Source organism: Acanthisitta chloris, unplaced genomic scaffold (assembly GCF_000695815.1).
Source record: "Acanthisitta chloris isolate BGI_N310 unplaced genomic scaffold, ASM69581v1 scaffold21122, whole genome shotgun sequence".
Lineage (NCBI taxonomy): Eukaryota > Metazoa > Chordata > Aves > Passeriformes > Acanthisittidae > Acanthisitta > Acanthisitta chloris.
Window position 1 is genome coordinate 13,939 of NW_008662445.1, and position 15,985 is coordinate 29,923.

A 15,985-nucleotide genomic window follows, 5' to 3' on the forward strand; every position below is an offset into this window, starting at 1 on the left:
ATTACATCTTTCTGGTGAGTCTACTCACTCTAATTTGAAGTCCTCTATAATGAAGTCCAGAAAAATGAGTTATTCACACCGACAGTAAGACTTAATACCAGCAAAACAGCATCACTGGCTCGTGATGGCCTCTGTTGGGCTCCACAGGATACTGCACTTGGAAACAACTCCCTCACTACTCACGACTACACTCTTGCATAACTGACCTAGAGATAAGCCCCTAAATTTGCACTGGCCTTAGGTTTTGATGGGCTAGATAGTTTCTTCTGGTTTTCAGGGCTAAGGAGAGTCATTCCTTTTTTTTGCTTCTAATGCCCATAGTAGATAGTTGCTAAAAAAGCAATCCACCTATTCCAATGCTGGTTTTTCTTAGGAAAAATAGTCAGAAAAATAATTGCAAAACCAGATGGGAATTTGTACCCTAACAATCCACTGTACTGCCATGAGAATTCCTACCTCACTGCGTTTTCCTGTTAGGATTTCTAATGCATTTCCCACAGAACAGTTTGCACGAACACAAAGGTGTCACCTCTAAATAGACATTTCACCCACACAAAAACATCCTTTATTGCACTTTCGAAATAATTCTTTTCCTACCAGGACCTTCTTTTCAGTTCCTACCATGCAAACTCTTCAAAGATGAGTAGCTTTCCAAGCTTTTTCTTTATTTTAAGATCCAGATCCTGATTCCAATCACATAATATCTCTGCACATACCTCCCACACACACCAAATCGTCCTCCCCTCAGAGAACTCTGGAGCCAGATGTGGCTTCCACATGGCTAATAACTCTCTCTGCATTTCTCTTCTATGAATTTGTCCAATACCTCCACGAGCCCTTCCTTCATCACCTCTAACTTCCTCTGGCAAGGAGTTCCTTACTCAGCTACATGTTGGCTGAAGAACTGCCTCCTCCTGCTTCTTTTGAACTTGCTCTCTGGTACCATCATTTGACACACCCTAGCTCAGGTTATTGGGACAGACAGGGCTGCAGGCTGATGGACATACAATGCAACAGCTTTAGTTAGTGTGTGCTTGTCTTCACAGGGCAGATTCCCATCTTAAATCCACCATTCCCACTTCTTGAAACAAAAGTTCCTTACTTGCCAATGCCTTGTCCAGCAGAAAGCTTCTCTCTACCATCTCCCTGTTCAGCCTTGAAATCAAAGAGTGTGACTTTGTCCATCTCAACATCATAGAAACAGATCTTGGAGTCAATGTTCCCATCTGCCTGCAAGAAGGGAAAACACAGGTTGCTGCAGCATGCAGTCTAAAAGAAAATAAGGTACATTGATCTCACCTGATTATGATCTCAGCTTTCTTTACTGGTCATCACACAAGGACATTCTTTGGGAGAAACACCAGAAAGCTTCTGCCTGTTTTTCTACTCCAGCAAGTCAGCCTCGGATTTCTTTGAAATGCTCCAAAGCAGCTTTTGTAACTAAAATATTCCTTCCTTCTCTGGGTGGTTCTCACCACAGGTACAAACAGACTTTAATTTTACTGTTGAGTTACATTTCAGGGCATGACCCAATGCACTGCAAGTACCACGTAGGTTTAATTTGGAGAAGTGAACCTTGTGTGCTCAGGGATGTGGAGCTGCCCCAGTCTGAGGTGATGGGCAGGTCCCAGGTGGTGAGTGAAGAGCTCACCTTGCTGACAAGGATGCTGACTCTGCTGCCATTAGCATTGCACTTGACGGATGCGATGCCGACACAGCCTGGGAGCAGCTCAGACAAACTCTTGCTGTTACAGTGCACTTTTGCCTCTCTGTGGGAAGAAATAAACCTCAATCATATATGGTGGCAAGCAACTGGCAACCCACATTCTGTAAGTTATGGGTAAGACTTTTAAAAACAAACTATTTCTACTGTATGACACCGCTGCTCCAGACTCCAGCTTCCTCTCCAGAGGATTGCTGCCACTGCCTTTCTTTCAGGAAGAAGTTAATGGATACTCTTTCCTCAATGAATCAGCAAGAAAAAAATTCAGTGTTTCTACAGTGTTCCCCCCCAAAAAAGGGCTATACAGCAAGAACACCTGACCAGAATTCTGGATCCAGATGCCTGCTTTTCCTACAGAAGTCAAACTGTACCTTGAAGGTTGAACAGAGCCCATCATCTAAAAGTTGTGTGCACACTGTGGAGCAGGAGTAAAGAGATGCCATATTTTCATTATCAAACACAAAAACTGAACGTAGCATGTAGGAGTGAAGCCACTTTTTCTCCACTGTCTCCACTAGTTACAACCTGCCCAAATCCAATAACCTTCAAACTGTGTCTCAGGCAGAATTTGTGCAAACTCAATCCAGGTAATGAGCTTCCAGGGGGTATCTAACTAGACTTTAATGTTTAGCAAGTGGCAGCATGCAAGGAAGAAGAGAATTTGTTTCACTCTTCAGGTTTTTCAGCTTTTCAAAATTACACTTGTTGTTAGCAGCAAAATTTCTGAACCAAAGGTCATCTCAGCTTGTGTCTTTGTCATGTTTGTCAGCATGGGAGCACACAGTAAAGTCTGAACAAAGTCAAGTAATCTTCTTTCTTAAACTAAATGAGGAAAAATAGGATCTACAGTTCTAGGTCACTTCCTCCATGGATTCACTGAATCCACTTTGTTGGTTTATGAGGTGATATGAGACCCAGTTTTCTCTGTAACTATAGCCCCATAAGACAAGAAGACCATATGGAACTTAAAAATCAGTGGCCACCTCTTCACCTCCCTGGCTCACTCACCCAAAATGCTGTCCCACATTTTTTTGGGAGAACAACAAAACCTCCAAAAATAAGATCAGCCCTCTTAACTGAGAGCAACTCCTCAACCTGTTGACAGCAACCACATCCAGTACAGCTGATCAGTGGCAAGCTACCCCAGGGATCACAGCACAATCTGCTCCAGGAGCCACACCAATGGGGAGGTTCACAGCTCCATGCTGGATCAGGACATCAGGTGCAGCCACTGCTAAGGGTTCATTTGTTCAACTATTAACCATCCTACTACATGATCTGAGCTCAGACCAGAGCAATCCAGGACAGTTTCTATCTAAGGGCCAGAAAAGCAAAGCCAATGACACAAGCACATGTTCAGCCTAAGTAATGAACTCAGCTAAGTTACCAAAGACTCACCCACACCACCACATCCTAAAAAATGGATCCCTAGTGTAGCAGAGCTCAGCAAATGCAAAAGGCTTAAGGCCTTTACCTAAAGGTTCAAATCCTCTCCCCAGCTGTTCTCAATAACACTTGTGACCAACCACCCCACTCTTCTGAGATTAAGGTCTTGTTCAAGTTATCAGAACCATCAGACATCCTTGTCTTGATCTTCCATAAATTCTCCACCCACTTTTAATTGCACACAAATAGCCCTCATGGTATCCTTTTAAAAAAAAAAAAAAAAAAAAATAAAAATCAGTATTGTCCCATGATTTGCCTAATTATTCCATGGCTCTTCCCTTGCTTTGGGGATAGGCCATCAGCTCCCACAGGCTGCATGTACTGTCTCAAGATTCAAAGGGGCTGTTGCTTTTCATCAGATCAAAACCACAACATCTCTGGACAGATTACTTTAAAACCTTATTAGTACCTGCGTGAGAGATCGAAGATTTTAAAGTGAGCCAAATCAGTTCCCACAGCCAAGAAATTCCCACAGACATCCAGGAGGCATGGATTCCCCTCTGCCTCAGAGAACACCAGCAGCTGTTTCACTGTGCCCTGGGGAGAAACATGGAACACCAGGTTTATGTGGCCAAAGCCTCACGGGAACGGACTCATTTTGTTACCAAGTCAAGTCATGAACTGCTGAACTTCTGTGTCAGACAAATCACTTCTAGCAAATTGGAGAAACTACACACACATGATCCCTACGAATGAAATCTGTGTTTCAGGTATGTATAATAGAGCCTCCAAAAAAAGTCTAAATTTAAAAGCATCCTTCTGCAATAACCCTCTCCAGTGACACAACCCTTTCCAACTGAGAGGGTTACAGAAATACACATCCCTGAAGGCCCTCAAATATCCAGCTACAAAAATAAATACATGAGATTTATGTGATCAATCACACTCATACTTAAACACCATATTGATTTCCCCTGATAATTAGATTACCCTTTCTGGTTCTCTTGGACTAGCAGGGGCTGCAAAGGTTCAGCAAAAGATTTTGCAGAACACACATTATCTTGTAAGAGTAATCATTATGTTCATCTTCCTGTCAGTAATATACATATTCAACCTGATTTAGAAGGAGCACCCACTTAACTTTAAAGCTCTAACACTAGTGTTTGAAAACAATTAGGTGTATTTGTCCCTTTGTGGTTTCATCAGCCCTCAAACAATTAGGTGTATTTGTCCCTTTGTGGTTTCATCAGCCCTCACCTGCCAGGTGCGGACCTGGACCCGATACGGCTCCACTGTGTACAGATTTTCTCCATGCACAGACAGAACTGGAGAGTCACAAAGAAAAGAGCCTGGAACAATCACCAAAAAAAAAAAGCCACTGTTACAAGAAATAGGTTCTGTGAAAAGAAAATAAAAATTAACTTAAAGCACTCAACTTAGAATCATAGAATCGTCACCTGCCAGGTGCGGACCTGGACCCGATACGGCTCCACTGTGTACAGATTTTCTCCATGCACAGACAGAACTGGAGAGTCACAAAGAAAAGAGCCTGGAACAATCACCAAAAAAAAAAAGCCACTGTTACAAGAAATAGGTTCTGTGAAAAGAAAATAAAAATTAACTTAAAGCACTCAACTTAGAATCATAGAATCGTCAAGGTTGGAAGAGACGTCTAAGATCATCAAGGCTAACCATTAACTTGTCAGTGTTGGAAACCCTAAACCATATCCTCCAGTGTCAGATCCAGACACCTCTTAAACACTTCCAGGGATGGTGAGTCCATCAATTCCCTGGGCAATATCCCAGTGCCTGAACACCCTAACAGGGAAAGCACTTTTCCTGACATCTAATATGACTCTCCCCTGTCTCAGCTTATGACCATTCCCTCTGGTCCTCTCCCTGCAGCCATGGCAGGAGAGACATCTAGGATTACAGTCCATCAGCTACCATGAATGCAGAGAATGTGTATGTTTGAAAGGATGAGAACCATTCCAACCAGTGGTCTAAGTCCTACCTGCACTTCTGAAGGTATCTCCTGAGCACTCAAAGACAGTCACTTGCTTCCCATTCCAGAACACTACAGCATCCTAAAACAAACAAAATCCCAAAGTCAGTTTCTTTTGGAAACATGCAGGAGTTCATGCAATAACACAGCAAGAACTCCCCTACAACAGCCACCAGTTCCCAGTTCCTCTGTACATTGGGTTAGAAGGCTCCTGGTAACCCAGAAGTTCTCTGGTCAGCACCTAGAGAATTCCTGAGTCTCTGTGCTATCTGAAAAATCAGCTCCACCACAGCACCAGTGCTACTGTCACAACAATACTTCCATAACACTCAAATTTGAGTATCTTACAGTAAAGACTGAGAAAGTTTGGTCTCCATACACCTAACTAGGCAACTGATAGAGCAAAGAGATGAAAACACAACAACTAACCTTAGTAGCGAAGACTCCACTGACATTCATATCTACACGGAGGCTGTGAGTGGCTCCTGTGCTGAAGATGGTGACATTGAAGAGGTTGGGAGACACCTGTACCACAGCCACCTGCTGCTGGAAATGTGCAGACATGGCCTGTTCACTGAGGATCACCACGGAGCTGATGCTGTTCACTGCCAGCAGGTTTTTTCGGGAGCCCCACTGGAAACAACGGGATAAACACACCATTTCATCTAAGGGCCTGAACAGCAGCAGCAATGTCCCAAGAGAGATGACAAGGGGAAGGACAGAATAAACATTTTTATACATACACAATGTCCTACTATCGAAATACATCTATAGGCAATGACTAGGAATTATTACAGACTCAAACTACTGTGTTTCTTACCAGCTACTCATACTCCTTTAGTCTAAGTAGAGGAGCTGGTTTGTAAATTAAAACTATTTTTCCCCTAAGATATTATTGTGCCACCTTACATTTACTGCTGCAATAAGGCACCGCTTATTTAAAAGGTTTAATAACTCTGAATAATGTGAAAGCAAAGTGTATGCATAGTTTCTGATTACCATGTCCTTTGACAGCCCTTTCTGGCAGTGCAGCTCAAATCCCCCAGCAAAGCAAGTTAAATACATGCAAAAATGAAGGAGTCATTGTCACCTTCATTTGTGTCACCAAGATGTTCTGTTCACCTAATGCTTGTGAAGTCCCACACATATTCAAGGAGACTTTCCTTTCTTACCTTTATCTGTGTGACATTTCCTTCGAGTTCTGTAGATGCCTGGAACTTCCACCTCTCCTTGCCCTCCAAAGCCAATGTGCTCTGATCAGATCCTGCTGCTTTCCTCCACATTGCTACTCTCCCCTTGGTTGTCCCAGCTGCCAGGAGACCTGCCATTCACAAACACTCAGGCATTTCATCTTGAACTTCAGAAAAACAAACCCACATTACACAGTTGGGTTCTCAGGAACTGAGAAGCCAACTTCCAGCAGCAGCATTTCCTGCCTTACTGCAAGCCACCACCCCAGCCCTGGGCTGCAGAACCTTTCAGGAGAAAAATTGGAAGAAGTTCCATGTGGCAAAGCACATTTTCTAAGCTACCATATGAACTTACCTTTGTTTTAACCATCTCTTAAAATATAAAGTCATAGAATATCGTGAGCTGGAAGGGACCCACAAGGATCATTTAGTCCAACTCCTGACCCTGCACAGGACACTTCAACAATCCCACCTTGTGCCTGAGAGCTCTGTCAGGCTTGGGGCTGTGACCACTGCACTGGGGAGCTGGTCCAGTGCCCAAACAGCCTCTGAGGGAAGAACCTATTCCTAATATTCAGCCTAACTGTCCCCTGGCACAGCTTCATGCCATTCCCTTGGGTCCTGTCCCTGGTCACCTCTTCACTGAGACTTATGAGGAGGCTGCAGACCTTGATGAGGTCTGACCTTGGTCTCTTCTGCTCCAGGCTGAACAGACCAAGTGACCTCCTATGGTTTGTGTTTACTTTTGAAGAGCTGGTTTTGTAGTCACCATAGGCAAGGAACCTCTGAAAACTATTCCACAGACATCAGCTGTGCCTGTGCTGGCAAAGTGATGCACAGGAGTAACTGTAGAAAAGATCCATGTAAGGCCTTGACATCCACATGACACATACTGGTGAGTTCCCCTTTGCAGGAGCTGTAGTGCTGCCTGGAAGACTGAATGCCCAACACACATTGGAGTGCATTAGGTGTACTCCAGGGTTACTTGCATCAAAAGGAATCCACCTTGACACATTGGCACAGTGAGCCAAAGCGTGGTGAGTATGGAATGACCTCCCTGTGCCCCCAAAGGCACATTCCTGGTCCAAACTAAAACCTTCTGCACCATGTGCTGCTACCAAGACTCTGAGCTGAAATGACTAGCACTGCAGGCTGAGGTTTGACAAGGTTTGGCAGCCAGAGATCACAGGTGCTGTGTGATTTCTCACCTTTAGCACTGCAGTAAGACACACAGTTAATACATTCTCCTCCCTCAAAGCCAAACTGCACCTCTGGGGAGAGCACATAGTTCTCATCTCGGTCCAAATCCCAGAACCTAAGGCACACAAAACAAGAGTGTTAACAATGCTTTTCCTTCCAGGTGTTTTGCTAAACACAGTCAATAGGATGCTATACATGGCACTAATTTTCTGTTTCCATAATATCCAGACCATTCAATTTTTAGAATTAAATTGTCAGCAGCTGCCTCTGCAAAGTGAATTTCTTAACAATCTCCTTCCTTTTCCTTTGACTTTTTAATCTGCAGCATGTTTGGGATATTCTCCTATGAATTCTATTCTCTATTTATTTTGAGAAACAAAATTAGGGAATTTTGGGAATTTTTCATTACTAGTAAAAAAATCAACCCCCCTAACATTTCAGCAAAATATTCAGTGCATTGCAGGCTGGAAACATTTTAGCTGACCCTTCTCAGGGGCAGCCAGAACAGCTTTCAAACAGGGCTCTTACCTGATGACTGTCTCTCCTAGTGCTGTAACCACCAGGCTATGGTCTATGAGAATGATGTCTGCAGAATGACTTGTCTTCCCACTCAATTTCACCTGTTAACCACAAGCAAATGAGTAAATTTACAGAAGGTGGGAGGAACATGCTGAAGGACAATAAGCAGCTGAACTGCCTAGTTTGGCTAAAAAAGATGTAAGAACGACTAGACTCGTCTGTTATTTCAGACAGACTAATAGAGATCACCACTAAATGCATCAAGTATGTGATGGAAAAATTTAATGAAAGAAACCTTGAAGTGGGTGAAATAAGTAGGTAAGGAGCAGCTTTTTATTCTTGCACTAGATCTTATCTTAGAACTTGATAACTATTGCTTTAAAATGTGAGATACCAAATCTTACCTCAAACACAAGTAATGATCAATAAGAAGTGGACACTCCTCTAACACACAAGTGTCCAGTCTTTTTATATCTTACATACAAAAAAAAAAAATCTTAGGAAGGTGAAGGTTTGGGTTCTACCCCCAGGCTTCGTTCCCTGACAGTACAGTATTTTATGTGAGCCAAAGAGATTTTAAGCCATGCACGAGGTCAGTTTGCTTTTTGCTCCTACCCAGTAATTTTTGGGTCGTTACACTATTATTTGTGATTCTGTGACTTGTGGGCTGTTACTTTTTGAAAGCTCTCTTGCCTTTTCAGCTGTAAGAACACTTTCACAGTGTAAGAACTAAACCATCGTTTGTGCAGAAAAAGGCAGTGTCACCCAGAGGAGTGACAGCTCCTACTGAGCTGAAAGACAAGCTCTGAGTGACTGAGGATAACAAAACTGAGGACACAGATTATCAACTACTTATCACAAGACATTTTAACAAATATTTGATATACCATCATCTCTAATTATTCACCAAGAAAAGGAAATGAAGGATTAACATAGGGTCAAAATGAAAGAAACTATGAAAAAACAGGAAGGCAGGATGAAAACCATTTTTTCAAGTTCAATAACACATCAACTCTAGCCCACTTTCAAATGAATATCTTGCTGTTTGTTCATTAAGGTATTATGTGAGAAACAAAACTGAGAGTTGATTCACTTGAAAGCAAAACAGTGGCCGTGAAAAAAACCCAAACCAATGCTTATAAAGGATAAATATTGCAGCTCTACCTTTCAGTGTGGTTCTTACCTTTGCCAGCTCTTCTGCCTCTCCCTCGGCAGTGACTGTATGCAAGGACAACTGCAGGTTCTCTGTTATCACAAGTAAAACATTCCTTTCCTCCAGGAACAGGAGAGTTCGGACCAGACTATCTGTGGACAACACCTGCTTTGTCTTTCCTTTCTCACTCACATAGTGCACAGAACCTGCAGCACACACAAACAAGGAGCAGCATTTAGTCAACAGCTTTTAGCTACAATAACCAAAGCTGCTGCTTTCTACCTTAATAAAATATTCCTCCAGTGCTGAAAAAGGTGAAAATAACCACAATTCTTTTGTCTTCTAGTTTGTCTAAGGATACAGACTGTGATAGCTGATCAAAGCAATAAACCCAAACTTCTTTTTTTCCCTATTTAGGAAATCCGAACTACAAGTAAACTTTCTGTATATGTGTGTATGGTGTCTGAAACCTTCAGTCTTAAAAACAACCTGTGAAAGAAGAATGGCTGCTAAGAATTGGTCCAATTTACAGCAGTTTAGATGACAGAAAACTGTGGACCTCAAGTTCATTGTTTAGAAACACTGCACCACACACCAAACACAGCTTAAACCCATTGATTTCACAGGCAAATGTGATGGTGTCTAAGAACACTGACAACAGTGACTGAAGTACCTATCAACATTTTAAAAGCCATTATCATTTCATTACATTGTGCTACTGTACAGAGAATCACTGAATCATTAAGGTTGGAAAATATCTCCATGATCATCAAGTCCAACCTTCAACCAAGTACTCCCATGCCCACTAAACCATATCACAAAGTGCCAAAGTGTCTAGTGGTTTTTGAACTCTTCCAGAGATGGTGACTCTGCCCTGGGCAGCCTCTTCCAATGCCTGACTACCCTTTCAGTGAATAAATTTTCCCCGATATCCAATCTAAACCTCCCCTGGCACAGCTTGAGACTGTTTCCTCTTGTCCTGCCCCTTGTTCCCTGGGAGAAGAGCCTGACCCCACCAGGCTGCACCTCCTGGCAGGGAGTGAGTCAGAGTGAGAAAGTTCCCCTTGAGCCTCCTTTTTTCCAGGCTGAGCCTCACCAGCTCTCCTAGTCTGTGTCCAGAGCAGAGGTGCTCCAGCCCTCAGAGCATCTCTGTGGTCTCCTCTGGACTTGCTCCACATCCTTCCTGTGCTGGGACCCCCAGAGCTGGAGACAGCACAGCAGGTGAAATCTCACCCAAGTGGGGCAGAAGGGCAGAATCCCCCCCTGACCTGCTGCCCACACTGTGGGGATGAGCCCAGCACACATTGCTGGGCCATGTCCAGCCTTTCATCTACCAGAATCCTCAAGCCCTTCTCAGGACATTTGGAAGTTACGGCAGATCACTAACTAGATTAAGAACTGGGTCCAAAATACACATGCCCAAAGCAGCCTAGGCAATGATACTGCTCAAAAAAACCAGTCACTATCATTTGACTGACATCTGAGCAGTGTGCTGAGGAGCCCAGGCCGAGGACAGTGCCCGCAGGACACTGTGCCTGTCCCTAGATGGGGCTCTGCACCACCACAACTGCAGCTTTGAAGGCGAGGAACTGGCACAGCTTCTCAGTTTCTCTCCTCCTACCTTTAAGAGGTAGGAGGTACAGGTACCTGTACTCTTTTCCCGTTTAAATGGTTCATACCTACTAAAGAGACTTGTCATTCCCAAATCAAACGAAGGTACAGCTCAGTGCTCTGCAAACCAACCATGCAGCTGGCCCTGGCCACTCCTGCTGTGCTGGTGTAAACAAGGGGTCTCATTCTTGATATAACACTGAAACAAACTGTAACTGAGCTGCAGAACCAGCATAACTGAAAGGATTTCAGAGCAGTTACCACTTGAATCGAGAGGATTATGTACCAGAAACAGACTCATTATACCACTTGTCACACACATTCTGGCTCCAGTTCAGAGTGAGCAGGTTAGAGAGAGAAAGCACCATGAGAACAACGGGTGGGATGAAAATGAGCTTGGAGCAAACTAGTACCCAGAAGACTAAAAGGGAGAGGAAAAGACAAATGGTAGGGAAGAAACAATATTAGGGAGAAAACTAACAAAACAGATTCTCAGACTTTTTTTATTCTCTTAAACTGAAGCTTCATTTCAAAGCATGAGAAAAAAAGTGGGAAAGCAAATTCAGAATTTATTTTAAGAATTTATTTATGTTCTAGCAGCATTTGCCTGTTTACAGGAAAAAAACTGACAACACATGCATTGTCTGGAGCTTTGCACAAATGCTGACACTGCTAACTTCATTTACAGTTGTGTGTCAGAGATTGTCCCTCACACTCACTTCTTCAGGAACCTGACTAACCTCTGGGGTCCTTGTGGACAGGACTCACCCTGAACAGGGTAAGATTTCAATACTTTTACTCATTTCTTATCAAACATTCTACAAGTCCCAGGAATACTCTACCCTGTTGGATACATGAATATTGATGGCTATATGATACACCCCAAATGTTGGATATATGAAAACAGAACTATCATGCACTGAGCTATTTTGAAGCTTTAAGGAAACGAATTTCCAGTAGACTGGAAAAGTGGCTTTACTCTTACCATCTGTCAAAGTGATAAAGAAGGAGAGTCCTTCCTGGACTGACATTTTCAGAGGTGGTCCTGTTCCAGCTTTCCTCCAGTTGAACATATCCAAGGCCTTCTCATCACCACTCACAGCTGCTTTTGCCAGCTGTACAAGGTCCCTGCAAACAGAGATGTTTCATTCCCAATTCCTCACAAAACAGAGTAGTTTCAGTCTCAGAGAACAGACAAGCAATTAACAAAGCTTATTGTACAAAGAGAATAAAGTTGCTTCATACACTGGGAAAAGAACAAACTCAAAAAGATACAAACCAAAATTTTAATATTACTTTAATTTGCATTGTTTCACCCCTTTGTTTTCCCCATAAGCATTATTGTTTTTACAGATATGTGAAACAGAAGAGAAACAAGGAAAACTCTTCTTTTCTAACTCAGATTGTTTCCTATTTCTTGCATGGAGAGGAAAGAAAAAATAATGTTTAAGAACTGACTTTTATTTTGGACAATAATGTAATGGATAATTGTATTTCCAGCATGCTTCCTGCTTTTCACAATCAGCAACATGGATAACTAGAAGAATTAAAGACAGAAGAGTCAACAGCAACAGACAGAACGTATGGACAAGAGGAAGATCTGTTGCTGCATGCAGAGCACAAAGAGCCAGCTACTGGAGTGGGAGCAGAGCTTGGAATGAAGTTAGAAGAGGTTATTTTTTCTCTATTTAAAAGTAGTTCATCTATGAGTAGGACTCTTTTTTGGTGGAACAAGAGAAAGAGGTGATCTAGCAGAGCTCTGCCAGGGCCCCTACTCACTCTCCAGGAGGGGGTGGCCGAAAGACACAGTGAGCCAGGCATTTCCCATACTCCTGCTTCACCAGGGCAGAGCCCTGCACTCGGCCTCGCTGGTCCATCTTCCACAGGAACAACACACCATGCTGGGAAAAGACAACAGCTAGTTCATTAGGCTTCACACACACATGAGAATTCGGACTCAGCTACTCACTGCATGTGAAAATAAACATTTTATTGACACCAACATCCTCCCTTTCATTTAGTTGGCACATACAATTCCTCTCACTTAAAACTAAGCCACAGGGAATCAAAGTTATCTTTAACATTGTATTATTTGCTTATTTACAATCAAGTTATCCAAGAAAGTTAAATGGTCATAGCCATTCTTCTATCAGGGAAAATACAGAGAACCACACGTTTTGTTTTTTTTTTAAAATTTCTTTATTTGCTGACTCAAGAACTGGCAAAATTAGAATCTTCTATGAATACTTCATCCTAACTACTCAACAGCTACTTTCTCACTAACCAGCTCTTCAAAAAATAGTGTTATATTTCCCATACAACAAGTTTGACTCATTTTTAGAGCACTAATAAAACCAGAACAAGAGAGATTGGCATGGGTTTCCTGTACTTAAGTGGGCACTGCTATGCACTCATTAGGGATGAACATGTTGTAGCTGGAATTTGTTTCTTATCATCTGGGCTTTATTCCTGAGTCTGACACAAAATTCCTTCATGGACAGGAGCAAAAAATTCAAATTGTCTATGCCTCAATTGCCCCATGCATGAAATAGCCTTAAACCTTCATCTATTGCTCAGCACTCACTGAGCTTAGACACTTTCATTTAAAGAGAAATTGGCAGAACAGCAATGAGTACTATAGGAAGAGTTAAAACACTAAGAGGAAATTTCTCTCCCACACAACTCTGCCTTCCCCTAACAACCAATTCCACGATCCCTTCCCATCACAGAGCTTCCAACACTGTGTTCAGCATCAAACATTGGCATTTCAGCTACTCACCCCATCCCCAGACACAAGGCAGGTACCATTTGTACTCCAGCTAAGGACTGTGATTTTGTCACTGTGATCTGGGGGTACAGCATGCTGCTCCTTGTCTTGTTTGTTCACTATCACAACTTCTCCTGTCTCCCATCCTGCTGCCAGAATGGGCCTGGAAGGGTGCCAGGCAAGGGATGTGACCTGAAAACTTCTCTCGACGTGCGAATCAGACACATGTTCTCCCTGCAAACAGAAACCAGTGCGAGCTCAGTCCGATGGAAACTCAGCCAAACCTTCAGATTCACTCCCCAGTCAACCAGACATTTTCCTGTGATAAGGGACTGGCATGTAGTAGAGCTCCCTGCCAGAGATATGAAGTGGCTATATGAATTCTCTTTACAGCTATTTCACATGCATGAAAATGTGGTACAACATGCAGTATATGCACTCGAAAATTGCTAAAAAAACACAGCACTGTTGAAAGAGGAAAAGCTCGCTCTGCTTTTCTAGGCTGTTCTTCCCTCACAGCACACTCAATATCAAACTCCTATTCCTGTATGAAGGATAAAAAGGCTTCAAGCACATTTCAAGGTAAAACAAAAAACAACCCAACAGCTGAGGGCACTGGGTTTGTTTAGCCTTGAGAGGGATTTAAGGAGCTTAAGTAAGGTCACAAAAAATAGAGATAAAAACTGTGAAGTTTCAAACCAGCATGATGATACAGGTTGCCCAGAGAACCTGTGGCTGCCCCATCCCTGGAAATACTCCAGGCCAGACTGGACAGGGCTTGGAGCAACCTGGGCTAGTGGAAGGTGTCCCTGCCCATGGCAGGGGGTGGAATGAGATGAGGTTTAAGGTCTCTTCCAACCCAAACCAGTCTGTGATTCTATATCAAGACCAAAATCAAAACTGCTGGTTATTCACCTGTTCCAGGTAGATATCCACACAACCCCCAGCTGCTGTGCTGATGGAAGCAACTGCCAGGAGTGGATGAAGTGGGTGCCATGCTATCTGGGATGGGGAGGCAACGCAATCGGGAGCGTCTGTTCGATGATCCACGTACACAGCCATAACGACAGGAGCTGCCACAGACTGCAAATCTGTACAAGGAAAATAAACATCTCTAACAGGAATGCTTACAGAGATAATCACTCTATAGATGCTATACACTGTATATTTACCTCTAACAGGGGAAGAATTTAATCCATATTTCAACAGAAGCTTTGTGTGGGCTCAAAATTCAAGCGACTAAAGAATTTCACTTCCGATTAAAATAAAAATGTGTGATGCCTAAATGAAAACAACACCACGTTTAGTATGAAGAAATGGTTTTATCACACAAACTCACAGCTGTGATGACTTCTCTAGAGCCATCATTTTCTGCTGTTTAATGTTCCTTGCATCTGTAGTCATAAACATTACTTATGATTATTATTATTCAGGTATTTCAATCCTCTAAAGTGCCAGAAAGGAGTAAGTTTGTCAAGCTTCCAAACTGCATCTCTTGATTGGCTCACTAATATAACTATCCTTTTTGGCATTAATAGACAGGAAGAACTGTTTTCCAGTCAATACTGTGGATATTTCAAAAGGCAGTGACACTTACTAAAGCAAGATTCAGTGATATTGTCATGTAAATTATGGACAGCCCCTGAAATGAAATACTTTTCACCATCACAATAACCATACAGGATTGTACAGCAGAGTGCTGCACGCAAATAAATTGCTTACATAAGTGGATTACTCAAGGGTGTAAAAATAACTAAGCCAAGACTCATTTGCTTGCTGTAATCTTGGGAATTCATTATTCACATGTTTACTATTGCTTCCTGCTCATGTACTTACACCATAGCTTTGACAGATACCTCTTCAAATTAAAGTCTTCAAATCAACAAAAAAGCAAACCAAGTAGCACTGCCTCTGCAAACGGCTCTGGCACTGCATGTTCTACTTTTTCAAGGCTTAAACAAAAAGAAAATTTCTGAAAAAGTTAACCACTTTGTGGCTTGGAATAGAACATGACCAAGCCCAGACACCCGATCTTATTAGCCAGATAAGATGCACTTGACAGACACTTTTGAAACGCATGACCAAGCCCAGACACCTGATCTTATTAGCCAGATTAGATGCACTTGACAGACACTTTTGAAACAATCTGCAGGCACTTCATGAAAACCTGTGGAGCTCATAGAATCCTAGAATTGTTTGGGTTGGAGGGATCTTTAAAGCTCATCTTCCATGGGCAGGGACACCTTCCACTAGCCCAGGTTGCTCCATGCCCTGTCCAACCTGGCCTGGAACACTTCCAGGGCTGGAGCAGCCACAGCTCCTCTGGGCAACCTGTGCCAGTGCCTCACCACCCTCACCATAAAACTTTTCTTCGTTATGCCCAAACTAAACCTACCGTGTGCCAGTTTAAAATCATCATCCCTTCATCTTG

General features: G+C 42.8%; 1 protein-coding gene across 1 annotated transcript in view; it reads right to left on the reverse strand.

Moving 5' to 3' along the window:
* LOC103798361 (intraflagellar transport protein 140 homolog) overlaps nt 1–14,616 on the reverse strand; it is a 20,017-nt gene extending 5,401 nt beyond the window's left edge. Inside the window, exons 1-14 of the mRNA XM_009070616.1 lie at nt 14,470–14,616; nt 13,567–13,788; nt 12,567–12,688; nt 11,773–11,915; nt 9,207–9,382; nt 8,033–8,124; nt 7,513–7,619; nt 6,287–6,435; nt 5,544–5,747; nt 5,124–5,196; nt 4,567–4,658; nt 3,579–3,706; nt 1,652–1,769; nt 1,103–1,230 (exon numbers count right to left, since the gene is read on the reverse strand). Of these exons, the coding sequence (XP_009068864.1) occupies nt 1,103–1,230; nt 1,652–1,769; nt 3,579–3,706; nt 4,567–4,658; nt 5,124–5,196; nt 5,544–5,747; nt 6,287–6,435; nt 7,513–7,619; nt 8,033–8,124; nt 9,207–9,382; nt 11,773–11,915; nt 12,567–12,688; nt 13,567–13,788; nt 14,470–14,616 (1,901 nt within the window). The remainder of the gene's footprint in view (nt 1–1,102; nt 1,231–1,651; nt 1,770–3,578; nt 3,707–4,566; nt 4,659–5,123; nt 5,197–5,543; nt 5,748–6,286; nt 6,436–7,512; nt 7,620–8,032; nt 8,125–9,206; nt 9,383–11,772; nt 11,916–12,566; nt 12,689–13,566; nt 13,789–14,469) is intronic.
* Between the last annotated feature and the right edge of the window lie 1,369 nt (nt 14,617–15,985).